The sequence below is a fragment of the Chenopodium album genome, chromosome 3 (assembly GCF_948465745.1).
Source record: "Chenopodium album chromosome 3, dcCheAlbu1.1, whole genome shotgun sequence".
NCBI lineage: Eukaryota > Viridiplantae > Streptophyta > Magnoliopsida > Caryophyllales > Amaranthaceae > Chenopodium > Chenopodium album.
In genome coordinates, this window is record NC_137836.1 from 59,228,845 (window position 1) to 59,256,817 (window position 27,973).

Consider the following 27,973-nt stretch of genomic DNA (forward strand, 5'->3'; position numbering starts at 1 on the left):
GCCAAAGTTGTTTCAAGGCCTACCACGCATGCTTCGTATTCAGCAGCGTTGTTGGTAACGTCGAAATCTAGCTTTATGGAGATTGGAACATGCTCCTCTTTAGGTGATACCAATAATACTCCAACGCCACATCCATTTTGGTTTGAGGCTCCATCGAAGTATAAGGTCCAAGTATCATCTTCTGTGACCATCAAGTCTTCATCTGGAAATTCATTGTCGTGTATTGGCGTTGAATCTTCTATTGGAAAATCCGCTAGGAAATCTGAGACCACAAATCCTTTGATATCCTTTTGAGGAATGAATCTTACATCGAACTGGGCTAAGTTTACTATCCATCTTGATATGCGCCCATTGAGTGTAGACTTCTCGAATAAATACTTAAGTGGATCCATTCGGGAAACTACAAAGACTATATGCACGTGCATATAATGTCATAACTTGATTGTGGCCTATACCAATGCGAGGCACAATTTCTCAAGCGGTGTATAGCGTACTTTATACTCGAGCATCTTTTTGCTTAGATAGTAGATTGCATTTTCTTTACCTTCTACTTCTTGTGCAAGCATGGCTCCCATTGTCTCCTTGGTCAATGTTAGGTACAACCTAAGAGGTATTCCTGGAAATGCTGGTGCTAATACGGGAGGATTTACGAGATAGGTGTAGACACTCATTTGTGTCTCCCCAAAACCAAACCTAGTGATGAATACCTTTCATGTCATTGATTATCAAACAAATCGAAAGTGTGAAAAGTCTAGTGATGAGGATGTTTTTATTAAAATATTTCTTCAATCTGTTTTTGAAAATATTTCTTTACTTACCTTATTTATGAAAAACGTGCATTCCAGTTTGGTTTGGTCCATGATAAGGGTCCAACAATAGTGTAGTTGGATAGGGCTTGAAAATATCTTTCCAATGATATATTATAAGCCCAATTCCGATGAATAATGAGGAAGTTATGGCCAAAATACTAAAATGGGCTCGAACCGGATCTTACCTACGACCCAATGATCATGTGGAGGGTCCAAAGGTTTAATCCTATTCCTAAACTAATTAGGACTAATTAGAAGCTTCTATAAGTTTCTAAAAGATCTTAATTATCCTTTTTGAAAAGATAAGATTAAAGAATTTGAGTTAAATAAAAACTTTCCTTTTATAAAAACTTTCCTTTTCTTAAATCCTAATTCTATTCGAATTTAAAGATGTTCAAAGATAGTCAGATTTTTATTTTCGTGCCTCATAATCTTTAGGAAAATTTGTAAATTACCACCCAAAAAGGGGTCCTATTTTGAAATTACCACCCATTAAAACTTTTATTTTAAATAACCACCCATTAAATTAAAAAAGTTTTCAGATTACCACCTTTTCTGTAATTCCGGTGGTAAATCCGTTTGAGGGCCCCACATAACGGCTAAAACGGCGAATTTGATTCTTTTGAATGTTTCCCTCCTCGTTTTTTTTTTCTTTATAAATTACCCAACATCAATTCACAACTTTTGCCCCAAATTTCATCCAAATTTCCTCAAATTGCAGCTGGTACATGTCTGAAATTATGGAATTAGGGTTCCTGGGGCAATAAAATTGGGGGTTTTATGCAATTTTGGAATTAGGGTTCCCTGGGGCTTTAAAATTGGGGTTTTTTACAATTAGGCTACATGTCTGAAATTGTAAAAGGTCCCAATTGCTTACCTCAGGCGTCGCCATTGACATCACCATTTGACAGGAGCTTCACCTACGTACTTTTGGTCCCCAGAAAACACCCCAAGATGGCGACTTCAACAGCAAATGCAAGTACAAATAGGGTCCCTATTTGCAGAAAAAACAAATGTTAGGGTTCTGATTCAACCCTTAAGGAGTAGTTGCAAAGTTGACAGTGAATTAAAGGAAGAAAAAGGGGAAAGATTGATGCTTTTGGATGAATTAATTAAAGAAATTGATGAAAGAAGATGTTTTTTTTAGTTTAATGTTTCAATCAAAAGGTTATGTCGAGGTAAATGAAAAAAAAAAGGAAGGAATTTAATAAGGTGGGGCCCTCAACCAGATTTTCCACCGGAATTTCAAAAAAGGTGGTAATCTGAAATGTTTTTTAATTTAATGGGTGGTTATTTAAAATAAAAGTTTTAATGGGTGGTAATTTAAAAATAGAACCCCTTTATGGGTGGTAATTTACAAATTTTCCTAATCTTTATCCAAATTTTTATATGGTTGGATAGATCTTGAAATTATCTTTCCAATGATATATTATAATATTAATTCCGAGCTATAACGAAAAAGATATGAAACTCTATCCAAAACTGACACCGTTCTACTATTTCGGCCATATATTTTTATCTACAAATAATTTTAATCTGATTCTAATTTGGTTAGAAAGTAGACTTCAAAAGATTCCCAACACATATCATATGCCTTATTTGGACTTCTAGATCAAAAGATATGATAAAAACAAAATCCGCAAAAACTGCTGTCCATCGAGTTTTATTTCGATTCGAATTCAGATTCTTTTCTTATTCTTCGACCCTCTTTTTTCTCTATAAATAGAGGTCATATCTCCCCTTTTTCAATCATCAATTCTCATCAATTCTCTAATTCTTTCTTCTCATCAACTCTCATAAAAAATTTCTTGATTCTCTCCCTCTTTCTAGCCTAGCCTTTTACAAACACAATCCCTCATACATTAGCACTAGACACACCTAGCATTGTTCGAAGTTGCCTTCGTCCTAGACGTGAAAGGTTTTAATTTCTGAGGGTTTGGTCTCAAATCTCCATTTCAATTATTTAATTTAATTGTTTGATTATTATTTTCCTTGAAGTTACTAACTCGTGTATTTTGTTATTAGAAAGAGATACGAGGCATCCAAGTAAGTGCCACTAGTAGAAAAATGTACATTTGCGTCGCCATATTTGCGTCACTCATTCTAAGGAGCGAAGCAAATGTTTTATTTTACCTTCCTTTTAAATTATTTGCGTCGCATATTATTTAAGAAGCGACGCAAAACTCAAGTGCATTTCAGCTTTCTATCATTTGCGTCGCTCCTATTTATTAAAGCGACGCAATTAATAAACTTATTTGCGTCACTCATTAGTTAGCAAGCGACGCAAATAAGTGATTAAATAAATTGCGTCACTCTTTTACTAATGAGCGACGCATATGTACATTGTACAACATTATAAACAAGGTTATTTGCGTCGCTTTTTTATAATAAAGTGACGCAAATAACTCTTTTGGCTTTAGGTTTTTCTGCGTTTTTTACCTTAGTTTTTCATCAGGTACCTACATTCACTATACAAAAAGAAAAGAAAAAAAAACAAGAGTTCTTAAATTCCAGCGAATTTCTACAGCAAAACACCCACAAATTTGTCTCTGAAAACCAACAAATTCGGCCAAAAACTTGCGTTTCCCCAGCAAATTTAACATCTGAAATCGCAGTGAAGTCGAAGACCCATAATCGGCTGCAAATTCGAGTAATTTCGAGCAAAAATTTAGACCAAAAACCCTAAGAAATTCGAAGCCTTAAACCCAGAAAAATTGATTGTTTCCGACCAAAAATCCCCCATTTCGAGCAAAAAATCAACTCAAAAGCATACAAATTCGAACCCTAAAAGCCCCAAAAAATTCAATTTCGGTCTTCAAGTTCGATTGGGGGATTTCGTGGGGGGATTTCTAGGGTTTTTGGCAGCGACGCAATATACCCTAAGAAATTCGTCCCATTTCAGTCATAAATAATTTTTGTTCGAATTTCAGTCAAGAAATTACAGCAACAATAGGTTAAGTCAAGAAATTACAGCAACAATAATTGTTTGGATTACGTTTTTTTCTGGGTTCAAGTCAAGAAATTACAGCAACAAAAATTCGAGCAATAACTGAAATTTTCGAGTGGAAAAATCGCTTAATTTCGCCCAAAAAAACCCGAGGAAGTTCAAGCAAATTACAGCAACAACAATTGAAGTTCGATTTCGGCTCGGCATTGTTGAATTTTTGAAGTCAATTCCACCTATGGTAAGATTGCTTCTATTTATGTTCAATCTTTTCTTGGTTTAAGGCTTCGAATTCGGGGAAGATTAATGAGTGTGCTGAGTAAGCTTAATTTGCAAACTTTGGCTATTCTTACATGATTCATAATTATTGTGTCTCTGCTTGGTAATTTTGCAAACTTTGATTTAAGTTATTACTGCCTTAATCTATTCTAGTCTAGTACAAATGTACATTACTTGATGATTTAAGTTATTACTGCCTTAATTGCAATTAAAAAGTCCATTATGATCTCGGGTTTAGTCATTAGCCTAACAGATGATTAAGGTTTACGTGCTCGCATTTGTAAGCATCGAAAAGTCGATATCCATCATACATACTGTCATGCAGCTTGATTATTGCTGGCATGCTGTTCAACATACCTTAAGAGCATGGTTCAACCCCTGGCCTAAGATCTGCCTTTTGGTCCAAACTTAACTTTTCCGGCAGTTGGAAATTGAACCTTTTCTGAACTTGGACCACAACAAGCAATTCAAGAATTAACATCAAAATATAAATATAAATATAAATATAAATGGAAGTATAAAATGTCAGTGTAATCATTGAAGTGTAGCAAACTTAAAATTTACTGTAATGAAGCTTTAGGTGTCGGCTCCTGTAATGGTCTTCACATAGGCAATGTCAGTATTTCTTACTCAACTAATGTTATGACTATTTGGCTAATAATGAAAAATAGTGTAAATGTACTTTTTTAACTAGTGGTTTTTAGTGATGATGGTTTTTAACTTGTTTTTAAACCTAGTATCAAGTTTTCTTATCTGTTAAGCTACTTTTGAAGGGCTAAATCTGGAGGAAAAAACCCAGAATTATTATTATTATTATTTTCAATTTTTTTTTTGTAAGTCTCAAGCATGAACAATTGTCATCTCCGATTAATTAAAATGGAGAATCCGTATGTTCCCTTGTAAATGGTTGAATAAAAGGAAGTTATTGTGAATCAAATGATCATTGATAAAACAATTAATACATATGAAATTATATAAGGGAATGGTGTTGTATGCATTGCTTGTTATCTTAGTCTAGGGCTACCGGGGTAGATTCTAAAACATTGCTAATTGCAGATCATTTGATCCTTACGCTTAAGTAAAAATTGATATGTACTGTAATACACTTTGGTTATGCATGACATATTCATCCTTTGTTACATTAATTCACTTATGATTCTAGTCTATTAGCCGCTTCATCTATATATACTGCTTGGTTAGTTCTCATCTGGAAATATTTTTTTCTTATTGATTTCTAAATTTTGGTTGGTTTAAATCTTGGCAGTACTTGGATGAAAACAAGTCTTTGATTCTGAAGATTGTGGAAAGCCAGAATTCGGGGAAGATTAATGAGTGTGCTGAGTAAGCTTTATTTGCAAACTTTGGCTATTCTTACATGATTCATAATTGTGTCTCTGCTTGGTAATTTTGCAAACTAGTGCGAAATGGTTAGTACTCTAGTTTTTAAGGCAATTGGGTCAGATTAATTATCAATTTTATCATACTGATCCGTTCTTTCATTGTATGGTTAAAGGTGGTATGCAAAACGATTTCTACATCCTGACATTGTGGCACCATATGATTACATATTTATCTGGGACGAAGATTTGGGAGTGGATAATTTTGATTCTGAAAAGTTAGCACTCTTTCTGCATCATATCCTCTAATGTCTTGAGCTATTCAGTACAGAACTTTTGTCATTTTTTTTTTATTGAATTTTCAGATACGTTGATTTGGTTAAGAAACATGGTTTGGAAATTTCACAGCCTGGTGTGGATCCTAATAGTCCGTTTACATGGCAGATGACAAGGAAAAGACATGACAGTGAAGTTCACAAGTAATAACTACTAATGATGTATAATTTATGCCCAGTTATCTTCCTTTGCAACAGAAGCAAGATTTCGATATTAATTACCAAAATATTGATCTGAGTTGTTTCTTGGGTGCACTTTGCAGGAGCACAGAGGAGAAACCAGGATGTTAAATTTCAGTTAAATTGTTCAATTTTTGCTACAAAAATGGAGAATGATTCTTCCAAGAAAATTGAAGTTTCTGCCCTAAACCCCAATTTACAATCAAGAGGTGCTTTGGTTGTATTAGAAGGGTTAGATCGAAGTGGAAAGAGCTCTCAGTGTATTCAGCTTCTCTCTCACTTGCAAAGTATTGGGTGTTCTGCTGAGTTATGGCGGTTTTCGGATCGAAATACTGCTGTTGGGCAGATGATCTCTGCTTATCTTTCCAATCAATCTAATTTGGATGATCATACTATTCATCTTTTGTTCAGTGCTAATCGTTGGGAGAAAAGGTTGTTTCTTTTTTCTTTTTATGATTGTTTTTTTATACATAATTTGTGAGTTGCATACCATGTGTTTGATGTTATGTTTAGCTGAATCTAATTCCTTTCTATGTTGTTATTTATTGGTTAATTTGGGTAATTCGTTCTCGGTTATATTACATTCTGGAGATTGTAGTTGGAATTATGATAAAAAACTGTCTTTATTCCCCTAAAATTTTGAAATATATACAAGTATATTGGGACAGGAGTTCAAAATGTGATTTAAAGTTGTAAACTTTACTTCTTCATGAATCTGTTTTTTTGGTGATATGCTTGTTTAGTTGATGACTTTGTCATCTACAATTACAGATCCATGATGGAAGAAAAGTTGAAATCTGGGACTACCCTCATTATAGATCGTTATTCATACTCCGGTGTGGCTTTCTCTTCTGCCAAAGGCCTTGATTTTGATTGGTGTAAGGTAAAATGTTATCACCACAATCTCTGAGACATGGCTGTTAAACCAAATCTTAGTTTTTTCATAGCTTGCATCAGACTGTACAATTTTGGTAAGGCTGTAAGGTTAATAGGTTTGACAGTGGTGACTTTATCTTGCATAGTGTCATTATAGTGATGCCTGCAATATTATGTAGTGCAGGTTATACTAATTTTCTTTTACTTAAACATGTTCCAGTTTCTTGCAATGTTCTTTTTATTTTTGTAAATTATGTTTTTTAACTAGATTCTGTGAGATAGTTGTTGTTTCATCAATTCCGTAATAATGCCATCTAGATTTTCATACGATGCTGAATGATAACAGATGGTTGATGCCTGCTTGCCAATGGAAGAAGTCCAGAAGAAGCTCAGAGAATATGTGCTTGAGTGTGTTGTGGCCTACAAAAATGGAAGGGCTCTGTCTCACTTCTGGTCACAATAGGCAAGCTGCCATATGCCTCTTGCTCGCTTGGGCGAAATTGTATACTATAGTCAGTAATCAGTAGTTACCACGTTTTGAACTCTAGGTTGAGCTGTTGAGGTACTTCTACCTTTAAGTCTAGAAGTTGGAGTTGTATTATACGTTGATTTGGTTAAGAAACATGGTTTGGAAATTTTATGGGTAGGCCAAATTACAAAGGAGACTCTGCCGAAATTTACATTTGCATTATTCAATAATATTGCATTTTAATTTCAATTATATTAGCGTTAGCATATTACTTTATACCTAGGAAAACAAGTACTACAAACATATACAAGGCAATTATATTATAATTAAAAAAAAAAAAATTCACCTCATTTGCGTCACTCATTAAACAAACAAGTGACGCAAATACAGCAGTTTTGTATTGTCTACTCAGTCATTTGCGTCACTCCTATATAAACAAGTGTCGCAAATAACAAAAAATAAGTTTATTGGAAGAGTCATTTGCGTCGCTTGTTTATAAAGGAGCGACGCAAATAACAAAAAAAGTTTATCTGAAGAGTCATTTGCGTCGCTTGTTTATAAAGGGGCGACGCAAATGACTAAAAATAAGTTTATCAGAAAAGTCATTTGCGTCGCTCTTTTATAAAGGAGTGACGCAAATAACCAAAAATAAATTTATCTGAAGAGTTATTTGCGTCGCTCCTTTATAAAAGAGTGACGCAAATAACAAAAAATAAGTTTGTCAGAAGAGTCATTTGCGTCGCTTATTTATAAAGGAGCAACGCAAATGACAAAAAATAAGTTTATCAAAAAAGTCATTTGCGTCGCTCCTTTATAAAGGAGCGACGCAAATGACTCTTATTTGCGTCGCGCCTAGGAGCGACGCAAATGACTTAAAAGTCATTTGCGTCGCGAGCAGTTGCGTCGCTCATAGAAGCGACGCAAATACACTATAAATGAGCGACACAAATGAGCATTTTTCTACTAGTGTGCTTTAATTGTTTTATTGATATTATGATATAGAAATCATGCTTAGATTGTTATTTTGATTCCTAGTATCATGTTAGGATGTTTTATTGCTTCCTAGTATCATGTTTAGGGTAAAGAATATAATGTCAATTATGATTTCTGTGATGCTTCTTATTTTCTTTCTAATATTTATATTAGTATCATGTTAGGGCTAAAGCTTTGATTTTTATTGTTTACTGACATGCTAGGGTTTGTTATTAATCTTGTTAGTATCATGCCTAGGATCTTGCTATTTTTATGCTTTAACATGATTATGATTATTTTTATGATTCATGATTATTATTATGATGATAATTGTTATTGTTGTTATTATGTTGATTGATATTTATTATTATTGCTTGATCACACCTTTTATGCATGTTTAAAGGGAATTGGTACTTGTAATCACGCTTAATAAGATAATTAATAATCTTGTTTAGGGTTAATATGATTATAATTCAAGTGATCGCCAATAATAGTTTTATTTGTGCATTAATATTCAACCAACATAGATAAACAGGTTTAGGGTTAACCTATTGTTTGCATGTTAGTCAGAAAGCGCACATGAATACGATCAGAATAAAGTAGAGGCCTATTATTAGGGCAGGTTCAATCTCTTTTAGGTTGGATTTGTACCTTCATCCCCGAACTCCAGTCATGGTTCCAGACCTATTGGAGTTGGCGATCTCCTGGATCGTTAAGGGGTGTAACCTTCACCTCGTGAATGGTTTACAAGTTCCTAAAACTTGTTGGCAACTCTTTTGCTCTATCTTCTTTCCCTTTGGACGCCACCGTAATTTAGTGTATGATTACAGTGGGGTTCAAGTTTTGGCGACTCCACTAGGTAGGATTTCTATTTTAATTCCTGAAATTTATTTCGGCAATGATTTAGAATGAGTGGATGAGACTCGAAAAGTTCTAAGTATTTCATATGCGTAATTTTGATTAACATTATTGTCATATGCATAAAAAATATCTCATTGGAAAAACCATCCGTAATGAGTTAAAACATAGGATTTTTACACGTAGGAAATTTGAGGAATATCTTTCATAACTAGGACCGAAATAATGTTGCGCGAAACTGGAAAATTTTATCGAGCACAGAAAGCTGTTGAGGCATGTAGGAACTAGCGTCAGGAAACAAAGTCTAGCGCCACTTATTCGACTTTAGCGCCAGGCGACAGCTTCTGTCGCAAGGCAATAAAGCCAAATTCTGGCGCCGGCCTCTGTTTGCTGGATGACAGGGTAAAGTCGTATCCCCTAATCAAAAATAATTCCTAAGTCCTCTAACTAAAGCAGATAGGGAAGTAGGTCGATCTCCACAGGGAAACAAGTCTTTCTATTCCTAATTAACTAAAATAATCTAGATTATGAAGTAACCAAAATTTATATTTGAATAAGAAACTAAACTACTAAGATTGAGAATAGGAAGAAAACAATATATAAAAGGATCTAGGGCATAGGTTCACCAATAAATAATATTCCAGGGTAAAACATAATAATCAATCATTGACATTGCATAAATAACATGATTAACAGGCTCTCGCAATTTATTAATCAATATAGATCTAACAGGCTCTCTCAATTTACTAGATCTAAGTTCTTATTGAAAATAGCCTTTAATATCAAATTAACATCTGCTCGATTCATCAATTCAATATTGCTATACCTTTACAAGCCATAATTGTAAAGCGTTAAAACAATTCAATAAGAAATTATCATGCAATATCAAGAACCAATAATAGTCAATCATCAATGCATCAATTAACCAGATTGTAAAGGGCTTTCGCTACGTATTACAATCACATAATTAATCTACCGGTATTAAATCTCATCTCTCGAATCTTGACTTAACCATTTATAAATTAATCTGCCGATTGAAACTAGACCTAAACATCAATTCTCATCTCTTGAATCTCGAATCAATATTGTCAAACTCATGCATAAAAGATCAGGCCTAATCTAGTCACAGAGCATTAAATCAATCAACAGGAAATTAATCTAACATTGATAATTAACAACAATAAATTACCCCTTCATATTATTTATGGATCCCCATAAACCCTAGAAATAAAACTACTCACACATGATAAAAACTAAACTAATCAAAGCAATAAAATAAGACATGATTAAAGGAATAAAATAAATAACTAATATTAAGAGAAGAGAAATCGTTACCAAAATAAAGCTGGAATTAAGAGTAGAATTAAGAACAAAGGTTTAAGAGAAAGAAATCTAAGAGAACAATTAAGAGAGTAAGAAAGAGTAAAAAGAGAGAGAGGAAAGAGAGATCTTAAAATCGTATTACGGAGGAGTATTTATACTCCGTACAAATCCTAAACTAAAACAAACTAAAACGACGCTAATCGTCAACTAATAAATACACGCGCCCGGCCGGGCGCGTCACCGGGCTACCACTTTAGCTTCTCCCGCCCGGCCGGGCGCACCTCCGGGCACCAGCCTCTTTGGCCGGGCGGCTCACTTGGGCCACTATTTGGACTACGATTGGGCTCCAATTCCTCGGGCCAATCTGGATTTCCTCTTCCGGTCCTGAATACTCGGTCCAAATGCCCCGGTATCACCTATACCGAGCCCTTAATTATCTGTTCGATGGCTCTAACCCGCCCTGGGCTATGAAATCTGGTTGTGCTTCTCCAATGCTCGTGATTGCTCCAAAATATCTCGGGAAAATACTCCAAAAGCATAAATCCCTACAAAAGTCAACCAAATTTACGAAAACACTAGAAAACACCAATTAGTAATAAAAGTGGCTTTAAAGAGCCAAAAACACTACTAATTATGACCAAGGAACGGGGGTAAAATACTATATAAAATAGACACATCAAACTCCCCCAAGCAAAACCTTTTCTTATCCCTAAGCAAAGATCTCATCAATGAATCAATAAATATGCTTCACCCCAAAAGTAAAAATCAAGCACAAACGATCCAGGGTAAATCAAATAAACATGCTTCAAAATCAACCAATCAAATCCATCTAATTACCAATCTTCCCTAATAATTGTCAAACAGAGCAAACCACAAGAGCATATAGAATTCAAGACTAGTGCTCACGCACTCAACTCTCATTTTTGTGACGAGTAAAAGATGTACTCAATCGCTCTCCATCCAACCCCTTTATGTGAACAATGCCCTCCCAACTCACACTCTCGTGTGTATAAAACAATGAACGCTCAACCTACTAGTCGACTCGAAATATGTCAAATCATAACTTGCATTGATAAACAACACTTTCACATTCATACAATTCTATGCACAAAGGTCGGAAGGTCTTTAAAGATTGTAATGTAAGGCTAGGGTAAAGGGTAGGAATCATTTGGGAACAAGTGAGAGAAAAGCTATGCTTAAGGGAGCCAAATCCTATCAAAACCCATGATCAAAATAAATAATGATCAACATCTCCTACATAACCAACTCTAACATCAACCAAATATACTCCAATCATAATAAATAATCCCAACTCTTACAATTTCACTTATAAGATATAATAATGAAGAAGTAGAGTGAATAAACAAACTTTATTTCCAAACTTGAATTTTTCATTGAAGCTCTTATTTTTTCTTTTGATCAACCTCCAACTAGAACATTTGAACACTTTTTTTTCTTTTGAAGTTCACTTATTTTTTCAACAAATTTTTCTTGAACTTCTCTCTTTTTTATTCATAACATCATGCTTTATTTTTCAAGAAAATATAACTCTCAAACTCATCAAAAATAAACATGATCAACAACAAAAACAACTTCTCAAAGGCCCACCCAAATTGTGCAAATAATGAGCACACTACAAACTCCCTCACCTCACTCACTAATAGCTCCCCCAAGCCAAGCTTGGGGCTAGTAACCAATGGGGCAAAATATGCTTGTAATATGGCTAATAAAACAACAAAAAGTCAAGTCAACAACATGGGTATCAAGAAGGGAACAAATGTATCTACAACATCTGAAGGCTACCTAAAAGAACAAATGCCTTCGTCCTCCTCAATGTGCATAATAATGAATCATATAAATATTACTAATAGTTGCAAACCAATACTCAAATTCATTGACATACCAGGAATTATGGAACTATCACACATTCTTAACCAAATCAACTAGTCAAGCACTATATTCACAAGTAGTTGGACAAAATTGACGCATGTTAAGATTTCAAGGCAATCAAACATCAAATCATGATTAACTAATCCACGATGCTTATCATCAAATACCAAGAATCAAAACAATTTTCTCAAGTAAGGGGCACAAGGAAGCATAATTCACAATTCATTGGAACGTATTTTTGGATTTTTTTTATTTTTCAATTTTTTTGTATTTTCATATATAAGAAAGCAATAAAACTAACCTAGAAAGCAAGAAATCTAACCTAAGAAAACACACCAAAAATAAAAGAAAGGAGAAAAAGAAAGATACTAAAACCAAAATCTCCCCCAAGCCAGAATCAGACAATGTCCTCATTGGCTCGGGAACTAGCCCAGCATAGCTAGTCCTGATCATCCTCATCCATCGAGCCGAAACCCGCACCTCCACTGCCACCTGCACCACCTGCACCAGAAGAGCTACCACCAAAATAATCAGCATGAAACCCCCCCCCCCCCCCGCCGGTCCCTCGAAAGGAATGTCCTGGCTGTACCAGTAGAAGGAAGAATAGTAAATGTAAATACCACGGGCAGTGGGATCCCTATCGTATCCCTGGGGTGGAGGCTGAAACCAGTCAGGGTGAATAACGTCGTCGGGAATGTTGCCCCGACGAGCATAGTCATCATACATAGGGTAGAGAGCTCTACCCTGGTTCCTCTCTAGGTACCCTAACCTCGGGTCTATGGAGCCAACCATCCTCCTAAGGTTAGTATGGGAATGCTCTATACGTCCTAAGGCCTGACCTATACTCTAAAGATCCCAAACTAGGTCAGAGTCAACATGAGGGACGGAGTGAGACATACAAGGTGGAGAAAATGCCACCTCGGGCTGAGGCTGAGGTGGTGGAACTGGTGGTGGTGGTGCTTGCCCCCTAGACTTGGCAACTAAAACATCATAAGTGTAAGAAGGTTGTCCTGGGGGAAAGGCGGTCAAGTCAGGACTAGGTAGGGGGAAAATAGGCAAAGGTTGCTCGCTCCCTGTCCGAATACACCAAAAGGGTGTCTGCTTGCTATCCGGCCGAACCCACCCCAAATCCTCAAAATACCTAGCACTCATATAGGTATCTGATCCACAGTTGGTCAGCTGGTGGGGTCCGTCCACTACAAAACCGGCCTTTTTCACTGCTATCCGAGTGAGAAGGCCTCCTAAACGGATGGGGGTTTTTGATGTGGTGCTAGCCGTGGCATGCCTACTCAAATGGTGAACTATAAACCTGCCTATGTTCAATTTCCCGTACCCATACACATAGTGTCCTATGAAAGCTAGTTCGTTATTTTGGGCATTATGGGGCTCGGCCCTACCTAAAAAACACAAACCCGCAAATCTTTGCCAGATTTTTGGGACAGGGTGGTGAATAGGTTTGGTACTAGCATGTTGAGGATCGGGAGTAGCCAAACCGGTCAAAGCATTATATATGTCACCCATTTTATAGTCCGCATGCCATTGGTGAGATAGTTCAGAATTTAATTCAAATATTTTACAAAATTCTACAAAAGTTAAACTAATATTTCTATTGTTCAACTTGAAAAATAAATTTGGCCCATTTCTAATACTAACAACATTTAAAGAAGACAAGAATTCACAAGTAAGTTCTCGGAATGTAGGATAGTGCATATCAACAAATTTTCTCATGCCAATGTCATTTGAAAATCGTTTTACAAAATCAAACAAACCAAATGATTCTAGAGTAGGGCGGTGTAACCACCGAGAAGGAATTACCTCACGACCAATTAAATGTTCTAGCCGCTCCTTTTGCTCTCAGCTAGCAATGCGGATCGTCGGCCAGTACGGAAGCTGCAAATCTGGGTCGTATTCCTCCCTCGAACTGGAGCTCCTACCGAAAATGGACCTAGCCCTCTTTGAAGCCATGGTAGAAAATGGGTTTAAAATTTATTGAATTAAATCTGAAAAAAATTTATATGGAAATGTAGAGGATGAAGAGAGGATTACAAATATGTAAAAAATTTTGAATTTGGTTAAGGGATGAAGGAGAAATCTTAGAGAGAAGGTAGAGAGAATTTGAGTTTTAGAGAGAGAAAGTTATGGAAAAATAAGAGTGAAATGAGAAAACTGAAGGAAGAAGAAGAATAGAGGCGTCGGGTATCTCGCGCCCGGTTGGGCGGTGGGTCGCCCGGTCGGGCGATCTGGAGTATTTTTACGTAGAGGTTCTCGCGCCCGATCGGGCGATCTATCGGTCCGATTTTACCCAACTCTCGCGCCCGGTCGGGCGCCCTCGCCCGGTCGGGCGATCTAATGTTCAAATTTTTGCCTCTTCTCGCGCCCGGTCGGGCGAGAGTCGCCCGATCGGGCGGACAATTAAGTCCGTATACGACGAGTTTCGCGCCCGGTCGGGCGAAATTACTTATTTTTGGACCCTTGCTCTCGCGCCCGATCAGGCCCGAGGCTAAATCGTCTAATTATTATTCTTCTTGTGTTCTCCAAAATTTGGCTAACTCTTTTCTTCAAACCTGTACAAACACTCATAAAACTCATTAAATTCCCTCATCTCTCCTCTCATAAGAAAAAGGAAAGAAAAACTATTCTAAAAATCATTAAAAATACGGGTTGCCTCCCGCAAAGCGCTGGTTTATCTAGATCTCGCACGACCTTCTTACCAAGTACAATAACTAGGACCCTTGGCCTAACGCTTGATCGGGTGGTTTCTCACCCGGTCTAGCGGTGTTTAAGCTGCGATGCGGCTTCCTGACATACCTTGTCGGACGCCAAATCACCTTATCTGGTGGATCCTCCTTGACTTGGACTGGGGGATCTTCAATGCTACGCACTAAAGATCCTTCTTTGATCGAAAATCGCTTCAAATTGTCATTGCATTCAACACTTGCAACTCGATCTGGCGGAACACTTACCGTAGGCTCAAATCGCACAACTTGCTTGATCGGTTCCACCTTTTCATCCTCGAAACCAAGACCAACAGTGTAAAGTGCTCTTTCTATTGCATCGACTTCTTTCTGCCATTTGTCTATCTCATCTGAGAGGGATGCAACACAAGATACCGCCTCCAAGGGATCTTTTTCAAGAGCTTGGGGCTTGTTAGAACAATTCTCAACCACATTAACACTGAAACATTTCTCCTCAGTCATGGAGCTTTTAGGGGCATTATTCAGATTAAAAACAATTTTATCATCCCCTACTGATAGTGTTAACTTACCACTTCTTACATCTATGACTGCTCCTGCAGTGTTAAGGAATGGTCTACCCAAAATAATTGGGGTTTTCATATCCTCAACCATATCAAGAACAACAGAATCAACAGGTATACAAAATTTACCTACTCTAACGGGGACATCCTCTAAAACACCTAAGGGGTATTTGAAAGAACGGTCGGCCATTTGTAGAGTTATATTGGTAGCTTTTAATTTACCCATATTCAACTTAGAACACACGGATAATGGCATGACGCTAACACTAGCACCCAAATCACATAATGCATTATCAATCAAGAGATTTCCAATATGACAAGGGATAGAAAAACTACCCGGATCTTTTAATTTAGGTGGAGACTTATTTTGAAGTACGGCACTACACTCTGCAGTGAAAGCTACTGTCTCTACCTCACTAATAGACCTTTTCCTCGTCAATATTTCTTTCATAAATTTTTCATACGAGGGGATTTGTGTGATTAATTCAGTGAAGGGAACTGTTACCTTCAAATCTTTTACCACCTCTAGGAACTTACCAAACTGCTTATCCAAGTTTGTCTTCAATTGACGATTGGGGAATGGAAGTTTGATAATCGGCTTTGAAGCATTATTACTCTTGTCTGGAGTAGCCACCTTCTCTAGAGTCGTACCCTGCAATGTAGAATTAGATATGTTAGTACTATCCTTTAGCCCTGCAGGGCTATTAACTACATTGTTTGGTTTAACGGAATCAAGATTATCATTATTTAATAAAATAGATTCATCAACTCTAGGCATAGAGGGCCCTTCATAGTTTGAACCACTCCTTAGAGTAATTGCAAATGCTTGATCCGTAGGCCGGGTCGGCTGTGCCGGTAGAGCTCCTTGTTGGCGGGCTTGTAAAGTAGCAGAAAGTTGCGCAATTTGATTATCTACAATTTTATTATGTGCTAGAATTTGATCAATTGTCGCATCTCTACTTTCCATGTGCTTTTGCATATTAACCAACATTGCTCTAATTTCCAGCAGAGAAGGGTCAGAAGATGAGGAGGGTTGTTGTGGTTGGTTCTTCTGGCCAGCATTGGGATGATAATATTTATGCTGTTGTTGCTGTGACGCCTGTGGTTCTTGTGGTGGTGGATTTTGAACATTAGTACTCCAGTAGGAAAGGTACGGATGATTCCGATACCCAGAATTGTAGGTGTTGGAGTATGGGTTATTCTGCCTATAAGCTTGAAAGGCATTAACTTGCTCCACGAAAATCCTGAAATCTTGTTCCCAATGACCTATAATACCACAATTTTCACAAAAAGCCTCATTAGAATTATTATTAACCGCAGAAACATTAGCTACATTAGCAGTGCTAAGATTATCTAATTTTTGGCAAATAGAGGTCAGTTGAGCTTGCAAAAAGGATACAGAGTCAACACTATGCTTCCCCTTATTAGCAAATCCTCTTGGATTCCCATATTGGGAATTGTGTATCGCCATGTCTTCAATAACCTGACCTGCATCTTCAACATCAAGATTCATAAATCTCCCACTAGCTGCAGAATCTAAAATTATTCGAGAAGAATTTCCAAGGCCATTATAAAAGGCTTGGATTAACTGCCATTGTGCTAAATTATGGTGAGGGAAATCTCTTTGTAGATCCTTGAACCTCTCCCAAGCCTCATATAAAGATTCATCGGCTTCTTGGGCAAAGTTCTGAATCGCACTCCGTTGTACGGTTGTTCTCTCTGTAGGATAATACTTGTTATAAAAATTCAAAACAAGAGTTTCCCAGTCAGTTATACCAAGTGCAGTTCTATTTAAGCCATTAAACCACAATTTAGCCTTTCCAATTAAAGAAAAGGGAAAGATAATCTCCCTGATTTGGTCTTGAGTGACCCCGGCTTGCCTGATGGTATTGCAATATTGACAATAGTCGGCAATGTGAAGATTCAGGTCTTCACCCTTAGCTCCACTAAATTGCTTCCTCTCTATCATCGTTATAAATTGAGGCTTAATTTCGAATTGAACCCCATCAAGAGCCGGAGTAGGGGTGAGATGTGGAAAATCTATAAGCTTGGGTTGTGAGTAATCACTAAGCTTCTTTGGAGGCGTCATCTCTGATTCTACGTCTGATGATTTCTCTGAATCGCTAGAACCAGTCGGAGGATCGCGGTGATTATTGTTATTATCACCAGAATCCGCCAGGATTTGCTTGTAGAAATTTTTCTGTCTATGAAAGGAGCGTTCGATCTCAGGATCGAATGGGATGTACCCTGATCTGGAACACCTGGCATAAACAAAAACTAGAACCAAATATGAGATTTGCCTCAGAGAACTAATGTTCTCTGAGACAAAAAGAAAATAATCTAGACTACAAAAACAATCAGAAATAAAAATAAAAACGTTTTCCCGGCAACGGCGCCAAATTTTGACAGGGTAATGTAGTATCCCCTAATCAAAAATAATTCCTAAGTCCTCTAACTAAAGCGGATAGGGAAGTAGGGTCGATCTCCACAGGGAAACAAGTCTTTCTATTGCTAATTAACTAAAATAATCTAGATTATGAAGTAACCAAAATTTATATTTGAATAAGAAACTAAACTACTAATATTGAGAATAGGGAGAAAACAATATATAAACAATAAGAAACTAAACTACCAATAAATAATATTCCTGGGTAAAACATAATAATCAATCATTGACATTGCATAAATAACATGATTAACAGGCTCTCGCAATTTATTAATCAACATAGATATAACAGGCTCTCGCAATTTACTAGATCTAAGTTCTTATTGAAAATAGCCTTTAATATCAAATTAACATCTGCTCAATTCATCAATTCAATATTGTTATACCTTTACAAGCCATAATTGTAAAGCGTTAAAACAATTCAATAAGAAATTATCATGCAATATCAAGAACCAATAATAGTTAATCATCAATGCATCAATTAACCATATTGTAAAGGGCTTTCGCTACGTATTACAATCACAGAATTAATCTACCGGTATTAAATATCATCTCTCGAATCTTGACTTAACCATTTATAAATTAATCTGCCTATTGAAACTACACCTAAACATCAATTCTCATCTCTCGAATCTCGAATCAATATTGTCAAACTCATGCATAAAAGATTAGGCCTAATCTAGTCACAGAGCATTAAATCAATCAACAGGAAATTAATCTAACATTAATAATTAACAACAATAAATTACCCCTTCATATTATTTATGGATCCCCATAAACCCTAGAAATAAAACTACTCACACATGATAAAAACTAAACTAATCAAAGCAATAAAATAAGACATAATTAAAGGAATAAAATAAATAACTAAGATTAAGAGAAGAGAAATCGTTACCAAAATAAAGCTGGAATTAAGAGTAGAATTAAGAACAAAGGTTTAAGAGAAAGAAATATAAGAGAACAATTAAGAGAGTAAGAAAGAATAAAAAGAGAGAGAGGAAAGAGAGATCCTAAAATCGTATTACGGAGGAGTATTTATACTCCGTACAAATCCTAAACTAAAACAAACTAAAACGACGCTAATCGTCAACTAATAAATACACGCGCCCGATCAAGCGAGGCACCGCCCGATTGGGCGCGCCTTTTTACTCTCTAGTACTAATCTCGCGCCCGGTCGGGCGCGTCACCGGGCGACCACCTTAGCTTCTCCCACCCGGCCGGGCGCGCCTCCGGGCGCCAGCCTCTTTGGCCGGGCGGCTCACTTGGGCCACTATTTGGACTACAATTGGGCTCCAATTCCTCGGGCCAGTCTGGGTTTCCTCTTCCGGTCTTGAATACTCGGTCCAAATGCCCCGGCATCACCTATACCGAGCCCTTAATCACCGGTTCGATGGCTCTAACCGGCCCTGGGCTATGGAATCTGCTCGTGCTTCTTCAATGCTTGTGATTGCTCTAAAATATCTCGGGAAAATACTCCAAAAGCATAAATCCCTGCAAAAGTCAACCAAATCTACGAAAACACTAGAAAACACCAATTAGTAATAAAAGTGGCTTTAAAGAGCCAAAAACACTACTAATTATGACCAAGGGACGGTGGTAAAATACTATATAAAATAGACACATCACTGGCGCCAAGTTCTTCCAATACCGAGCCAGAAATATGCGTTCTAATTTTGACCAGTTTTTAGCACTGTTTGCTTGATCCTACTTCCTGATTGAGTTTTTCTCACTTTTCTGAAACCCATATTTGTTCTACATATGGACATAACCCTCTAGGAATTCATGATCCATCTACCTGATTGAACGCTCTGTGCAACAAAGGGTACATCCGAGAATGTAAAATTCACCAAACCATGGAAGCGAGTTTTTAACTCGCGGTGTCCCATCCACTCGTGCCAACCCTTCACGGTTAGGCTTCCGTGCGGTGCATCTGGACAATTCACCATGCAACCCCCTTGAATAACCCATATCCTGAACTTTAGAGAACTAGATCCATGGTTAGGTTGCAAACTCATTGCATCATATTGTGACTACTTTACTACTTGCGCATCTCTTACTTGTGCATACTTATTATGTGACTAAACTAACCATTTGGTTTGACTTGTGATTAAGCCTAAATAAACTAGTTAATGACTAAAGGACTTTGTTTAATTAATTAATTAATTAATTTGAGCTAAAAAATATACCTAAAATCGAGTCATAGTTCCTTTAAGTCAACCCGGATTTTTATTCCCGTATACTGCACAAACGTCAACTTGTTTTGGTCATAGCCGGAGTTCTAGGAAGATTTACGAGTCTTATAACCTTTGGATCTGTAGCCCCGAGTTTTATCTTTAATTTGGCGTTTGTTTCATCCCAATAAGAGTCACAGATCAAAAGTTATGACTAAAATACCACAGCCTGTCCAGTTTAATGCATATACGCGAGGTCTTAACTTAGTCTTTGTTCGAGTCTAGTCACATAGTCTAGCCACATGGTCATGACACAAGTCTTAACATGTCACCTACACTCACTAGTCACTATACTTAGCACACACTTTGAGTATATGTCATCATGACCATGTCTTAGGTTCATGCATGAGTCGGTCTTTTCCGTCATTTGAGTTGGGGGTACATTCTACTCCTAATTTTTCACATCTCTCCACCTACATCACCTTTCCATTTTCTACATGATCCCTCCATATCACAACCTTCATTCTTCCGCCATTCTTCCATCCATGCATGTTGAATCGAGTTTGAGTCATGTGATTGACAAATAAAAAAATGAGGGTAATGATGAAACACATGCACAAGGCAAGCTTCTCACCAAGATTTCATGCTTTCTTCTTCTTTTTTTCAAACCCTTTCCCCAATAAGTCTAGCATAGGCACCCTTCATCCTCCTTGAATTTATTTCTTAGAGTTTGATTTTTACCCTTCACTTTTTAAATAAAATGAGCATTTATTTCCTTGTATATGATCATTGCATTGCATTGCATTAAAAAAAATAATAAAATAAAAATCTATGTCGAATTAAGCACAAGGTATACCAATGATTTGAGGCACCCCTTGTAGCCACATCATATCTCCTTTCACCCTTCAAATATACAATCTCTTCTTGATAAACCACTTTGAGCCTCGTCTAACGATAGACCTTTCTTTCTTCAACCTACATCTACCTAACCTTGGGATGGGGCAGTGTGCAACGTATGCAATTTTTAAAAAAAAAAAAAAGCTTGAGTGATTTCAAAAGATCAAAATAAATAAATAAGCAATAAAAAATAATAAAAGTGTACAAAAGGGCAAGTGTTCCAATGTCTTCGATATGAACACGTCTTCGATATGAACACGTCTCAGATTGCGTCTCTTATCGAGTGCTCGGTACCGTGCCTGAGAAACATGAATGCCAAGTGAGTGATAGACCGCATGATCGGGATTGCCCACACTTACAAAAATAAAAAAATGCAAAAGAAAAAAAAAGAGAGCAAAAATAAATAAAACAAAAAAAAAAAAAAAAAAAAAAAAAAAAAGAGAGAGAGAGCTAAAAAAGAGTCAAAAGCCTCAAGCAAGAAAATACAAATATTCAAAAGCAAAGTTGCACACCTTGGGGACTTATCTAGGGTCTTGAACTTTTATCCCCTTCTTCTTCAACCTTTAGCCTAACCCCGTTACAACCCTTAAAAAGACCTTTTTGAGGTATACACACACTTGTGCGAGGTTCGGCTAGAGCTACGTTCGGCCTGATTCCTAACGGATACGTAGGCAACCTCACATCGAGGTGCGGCCGTAATAAAAATGCATTCATATTCACATTCACACACTCACACCATGATCATATCAAGGGGTCTCCTATGCTCATCCCTTTTCACTTAGAGCTAGACTTGGAGGCTTGATCCCTACATCATTAGCTTACCTAGCCTAAAGAGTCACCATTATTTGACTCTTTTCAATATATTTTCCACACACTTAGCCCTTGCGGCCTAACTTTAGTATCACTTTCACACACCGCACAGATACATGACCAAATATAATTCCCTTAGGAACCCTTTGTCATGAAATCTTAACATAACGCTGAAGCATGCCTTGTCATGTCAAAATCACTCATCAATCATAATCATCATTGCATTGAAGTATGAAGTGCTTAGCCTCCGTGCCTAAGTTACCTAAATACTTTCATTATCGAGTCAACTAGGATAGTCTATGATGTTACAATCCTTGTACTGTGAGAGACAACATTTGACTAAGCTCATTCAACATGCATCTTCAAAAAACTTCACTTCGATTCTTTTTCGCGTCTTTCTTTTTCGGGAGAAAGTCGGTACCCTCCACAAAAATGATGGAAAATTTTTGCTTTTTTGCATTTTCGAGTCGCACGATCACATTATAATGCACACACGAATCATGTACACGTCGAGTCATGTCGTGTCATATCACCTTGATTTGAGTCTAACACATGTGTCAAACACTTCGAGTCGAGTCAACCTCGAGTCAATCACAGCAAGTCAAGTTTATACCTTGAGTTTGTGTCAAGTATGAGTCAAGAAACACTAAACATTAGGTCAACCCTAAGATAATTAAAGAGATTGGCAAAGTCCTATAGTCAAAGATATAAATGCAGGTGCATCCCAGCAAGCGAGGACATTCTCGGATTTTTTCGAAAAAACCGCGAACATGACACAGGAGATTCTTCCAAGATGAGAGGATCTTGAGCAAAATTACATAGATTAGTAAATTAGAGATGAAGAGCTTTAATTTACAAAAGATTTGAGCGGATTTGGTTGATAGGAAACAACCAAGTTCAAAGTTTGGAGCAAAATCAAGCAACAGTGGCAGCAAGAGCAGAATAGGGAAGACCCGACTCCGGCGCCAGACGACAACATCTAGCTTCTGGCAATAGATTTCAGCGCCTGGCCCTAGATCCCAACGTCTGGTGACAGAGCAAAATTGCGGCGCCAGAGATATTTCAGCAGCGACAGAGCTCGAAGCCTCTCAGAACAGCAATTTCGGGTTCCATGGTACGCCAGTTAGCCCCTATAAGCAATTTGACATGATTAAGTAGTCGGCTTGATTACAATCCCAATAAGTGATCGACCTGATGAATGGTCGTCTCACTTAGCTTAAAGCCCCTAAGCATTGGCTCAGCAAAGGCACCAACATAATGGTTCATACAATTCAAAACATCGACATACTGGTTCAGAAGCACCGACATACTGGTTCATAAACAGCAGAGGCACTGACATGATGGTTCACAAGAAGTAAAAGCGCTGACGTACTGGCATAGTGGAAGCAAAGTTCAAGCGAGCGTTAATGATCGACAAGCGTTGGTCTTCGGTAGTTTTCTTCGGAATATTATCGCAACAACTGAGGATGACTTCAAGAGAGGTTATTTTAGACAGCATTCGCTAAGTTTGTGGAGGTTATCGCCAAGATTTGAGAAGATAGCACGAGATGGGCAGTCTTCGACGGCATTCGCTAACATTGTGGAGGTTGTCACTAAGATTTGAGAAGATAGCACGAGATGGGCGGTCTTCGACGGCATTCGCTAAGATTATGGAGGTTGTCACCAAGATTTGAGAAGATATCACGAGATGGGCGGTCTTTGACGGCATTCTCTAAGATTATGGAGGTTGTCACCGAGATTTGAGAACGGCGGTTCGTGATGAGGCGGTCTTCGGCGACTTTTGCTATGATTGGGAAGGTTGTCACTATGATTCAAGAAAAAAGAAGCTCTTTGTTCAAAGTCGCGTGGACATATCCAAAAAAAGCTCTTTGTTCAGAGACGCGTGAACATATCAAAAAAGCTCTATTGTTCAGAGACGAGTGAATATCAAAACAGCAAAATTGCGTTCCATAGATTGTGGAAAGTTGTAACAGCAATGCAACAGCAACAAATCGGTTACCCCCAGAGATGTGTTCTCGACGGTGCAAGATACGCGTTTCTTAATTCTATTATCTATTTAACTAAAGCTAGTTTTGCAGGTATCGGCGTTACAAGAATGATTTAAAATTGCAGAACGTTCTGAATCATTCTCCGTCCCTATCGATACTTTGACTTTTGTTTTCGAAACTTGCGTTTCTCCAAACTCAGTCAAAGTGGGGGCTTCTGTAGACACCCATTTGTGTCTCCCCAAAACCAAACCCAGTGATGAATACCTTTCATGTCATTGATTATAGAACAAAGAGAAAGTGTGAAAAGTCTAGTGATGAGCATGTTTTTATTAAAATATTTCTTCTTTCTGTTTTTGAAAATATTTCTTTTCTTACCTTATTTATGAAAAACGTGCATTCCAGTTTTTTTTTGTCCATAAAAAAGGGTCCAAAAATATTGTAGTTGGATAGGGCTTGAAAAGACCTTTCCAACGGTATATTATAAGCCCAATTCCGATGAATAATGAGGAAGTTATGGCCAAAATACTAAACTGTGCTCGAACCGGATCTTACCTACGACCCAATGATCATGTGGAGGGTCCAAAGGTTTAATCCTATTCCTAAAATAATTAGGATTAATTATATGCTTCTATAAGTTTCTAAAAGATCTTAATTATCCTTTTTGAAAAGATAAGATTAAAGAATTTGAGTTAAATAAAAACTTTCCTTTTATAAAAACTTTCCTTTTCTTAAATCCTAATTCTATTCGAATTTAAAGATGTTCAAAGACAGTCAGATTTTATTTTCGTGCCTCATAATCTTTATCTAAATTTTATATGGTTGGATATATCTTGAAATTATCTTTCCAATGATATATTATAATTTTAATTCCGAGCTATAACGAAAAAGATATGAATGAGATATGAAACTCTATCCAAAACTGATACCGTCCTACTATTTCGGCCATATCTTTTTATCTACAAAAGATTTTAATCTTATTCTAATTGGGTTGGAAAGTAGACTTCAAGATATTTCCAACGACATATCATATGCCTTATTTGGACTTCTAGATCAAAAGATATTATAAAAACAAAATCCGCAAAAACTGTTGTCCATCGAGTTTTATTTCGATTCGAATTCGGATTCTTTTCTTATTCTTCGACCCTCTTTTTTCTCTATAAATAGAGGTCATATTTCCCCTTTTTCAATCATAAATTCTCTAATTCTTTCTTCTCATCAACTCTCATCAAGAATTTCTTGATTCATTCCCTCTTTCTAGCCTAGCCTTTTACAAACACAATTCCTCATACATTAGCACTAGACACACCTAACATTGTTCAAAGTTGCCTTCCCCCTAGATGTGAAAGGTTTTAATTTCTGAGGGTTTGGTCTCAAATCTCTATTTCAATTATTTAATTTAATTGTTTGATTATTATTTTCCTTAAAGTTACTAACGCGTGTATTTTGTTATTAGAAAGAGATACGAGGCATCCAAGTAAGTGCTTTAATTGTTTTATTGATATTATGATATAGAAATCATGCTTAGATTGTTATTTTGATTCCTAGTATCATGTTAGGATGTTTTATTGCTTCCTAGTATCATGTTTAGGGTAAAGAATATAATGTCAATTATGATTTCTGTGATGCTTCTTATTTTCTTTCTAATATTTATGTTAGTATCATGTTAGGGCTAAAGCTTTGATTTTTATTGTTTAGTGACATGCTAGGGTTTGTTATTAATCTTGTTAGTATCATGCCTAGGATCTTGCTATTTTTATGCTTTAACATGATTATGATTATTTTTATAATTCATGATTATTATTATGATGATAATTGTTATTGTTATTATTATGTTGCTTGATATTTATTATTATTGCTTGATCACACCTTTTATGCATGTTTAAAGGGAATTGGTACTTGTTATCATGCTTAATAAGATAATTAATAATCTTGTTTAGGGTTAATATTATTATAATTCAAGTGATCGCCAATAATAGTTTTATTTGTGAATTAATATTCAACCAACATAGATAAACAGGTTTAGGGTTAACCTATTGTTTGTATGTTAGTCGGAAATCGCACATGAATACGATCAGAATAAAGTAAAGGCCTATTATTAGGGCAGGTTCAATCTCTTTTAGGTTGGATTTATACCTTCATCTCCGAACACCAGTCATGGTTCCAGACCTATTGGAGTTGGTGATCTCCTGGATCGTTAAGGGGTGTAACCTTCACCTCGTGAACAGTTTACAAGTTCCTAAAACTTGTTGGCGACTCTTTTGCTCTATATTCTTTCCCTTTAGACGCCACCGTACTTTAGTGTATGATTACAGTGGGGTTCAAGTTTGGGGTAATGCTTGTATATTTCCTACAATAGGCTTTGATCTTTTCAAAGGCTTTTTGACACTCATCGTCCCATATTACTGGTACATTCTTTTTAAGCTTCTTGAATATTGGTTCAATTATTGTTGTTAATTTGGATATGAACCTACTTATATATTGCAACCGGCCAATAAATCCTCGAATTTGTTTCTCGGTTTTGGGCGGTGGCATTGACATGATTACCTTGATCTTGGTTGGGTCTATCTCTATTCCTCTAGAGCTTATGACATATCCCAAAAGCTTGCCTGAGGTGACTCCAAAAGCACACTTGGATAGATTCAACCTCATGTTTTATTTCCTTAGCCTTTCAAAGAATTTTCTCACGGCTACTTGATGGCCTGGGCGATCTTTTGACTTTACAATCATATCGTCCACATATACTTCAACTTCTTTGTGCATCATGTCATGGAGTAAGGCAGTCGCTGCTCGTTGGTAAGCAGCACCCGCATTTTTCAACCCGAATGGCATTACTGTGTAACAGTAAGTACCCCATGGTGTTATGAAGGTTGTTTTATCCATGTCTTCTTCTGCCATGAGAATCTGATTGTATCTTGCGTATCCATCCATGAACGTGAGAAGTGCATGATTCACTTTATTATCTACTAGAATATCGATGTGTGGTAAAGGGAAGTCGTCCTTTGGACTTTCCTTATTTAGGTCTCGATAATCGACACACATTCTTACCGTTCCATCCTTCTTTGGAACTGGGACGACGTTGGCGACCCATTCGGGGTATTTGGATACCCTGATAAAACCTGCAGTTATTTGTTTTTGAACTTCTTCTTTTATTTTAAGAGCTACGTCGGGTTTCATTTGACGCAACTTTTGTTTTACAGGTTTCATTCTTGGAATTAGTGGTATAGAGTGTTGAGCTATTTCTCTATTAATACCTGGAATATCTTTATATGACCAAGCAAATACATCAATAAATTCTATAAGTAGATTAATTAAATCGGTTCTTTCTTGTTCATTAAGTGTTAATCCGATTTTAACTCTCTTTTAATGGTTGAATCATTTGAGACATCAACCGTCTCAGTTTCCTCAATTATCGGTGTTTTCTTTTCAAGTGTTTCCATTGCTTTAATAATTTCTTTGTCATTTTCATTGTTAGTTAAGCAATGCTCGTCATCTTGGGTTAAAGAGAAACACGAGGAGTAAGCAGAAGAAGACATATTATTGAATTCGGAAATCATTACATCGAAAAGGGAGATGTCCTCAGGGACTTGATTACTAACTATCCTAGGAGGAGAAATAAAAGAAGGAGGGGGTGCTACAACTAAGGACTTGGATGACTCTACAGGAAAAGACTCTGACTCTGACTCTGACTCTGACTCAGACGACTCTTCAAATATCGGTCCTTGCCCTGTCGTTATGGAGATTTTCCTTCCACTTGGAGTAGTCACCTTGACTGTCTTGCGCCACCCTTATACTGATCCTTCTGCTGGAGTGTTGAGCTTTGAGGGATCAAAGTTCTCGCTTTGTAAGACCGTTTGGATGAGAGAGGATTTATCCTCTATGTATCTTGGCTCATTTTTTCTCGCCCAAATAGTAATCCCATGACATTAAAGTTAAAGCATGGGGGTGCTTTCTCCTTGTGGATAGGAGTTGAGATTTCATCAAGAAAGTAGCAATCTAAGAAAATTTTGAATCCCGGTTGCCTTATGCCATTTACAACAAAAGGTTTGGGAAATTCATAGCATGGATAGTCCTCTCCTTTTATGAATTGTCCATTTAGGGTAAGAGGATAATGATCCATTGGGATTGCTTTCTTT

General features: G+C 36.9%; 1 protein-coding gene and 1 non-coding gene across 2 annotated transcripts; both read left to right on the top strand.

Moving 5' to 3' along the window:
* Window positions 1–5,066: 5,066 nt before the first annotated feature.
* LOC145625153 (thymidylate kinase-like) lies at window positions 5,067–6,794 on the top strand. Its single transcript, XM_081678231.1, has 4 exons — window positions 5,067–5,373; window positions 5,546–5,647; window positions 5,968–6,316; window positions 6,656–6,794. The coding sequence occupies exons 1-4, from the start codon at window positions 5,361–5,363 to the stop codon at window positions 6,792–6,794; spliced, it is 603 nt and encodes a 200-aa protein (XP_081534357.1). The 5' UTR covers window positions 5,067–5,360.
* Window positions 6,795–17,129: 10,335 nt separating this feature from the next.
* On the top strand, window positions 17,130–17,236 carry LOC145626022 (small nucleolar RNA R71). The gene has a single exon (XR_014110906.1). It is a non-coding gene; the product is annotated as a small nucleolar RNA R71 (small nucleolar RNA).
* The last annotated feature ends 10,737 nt before the right edge of the window (window positions 17,237–27,973 follow it).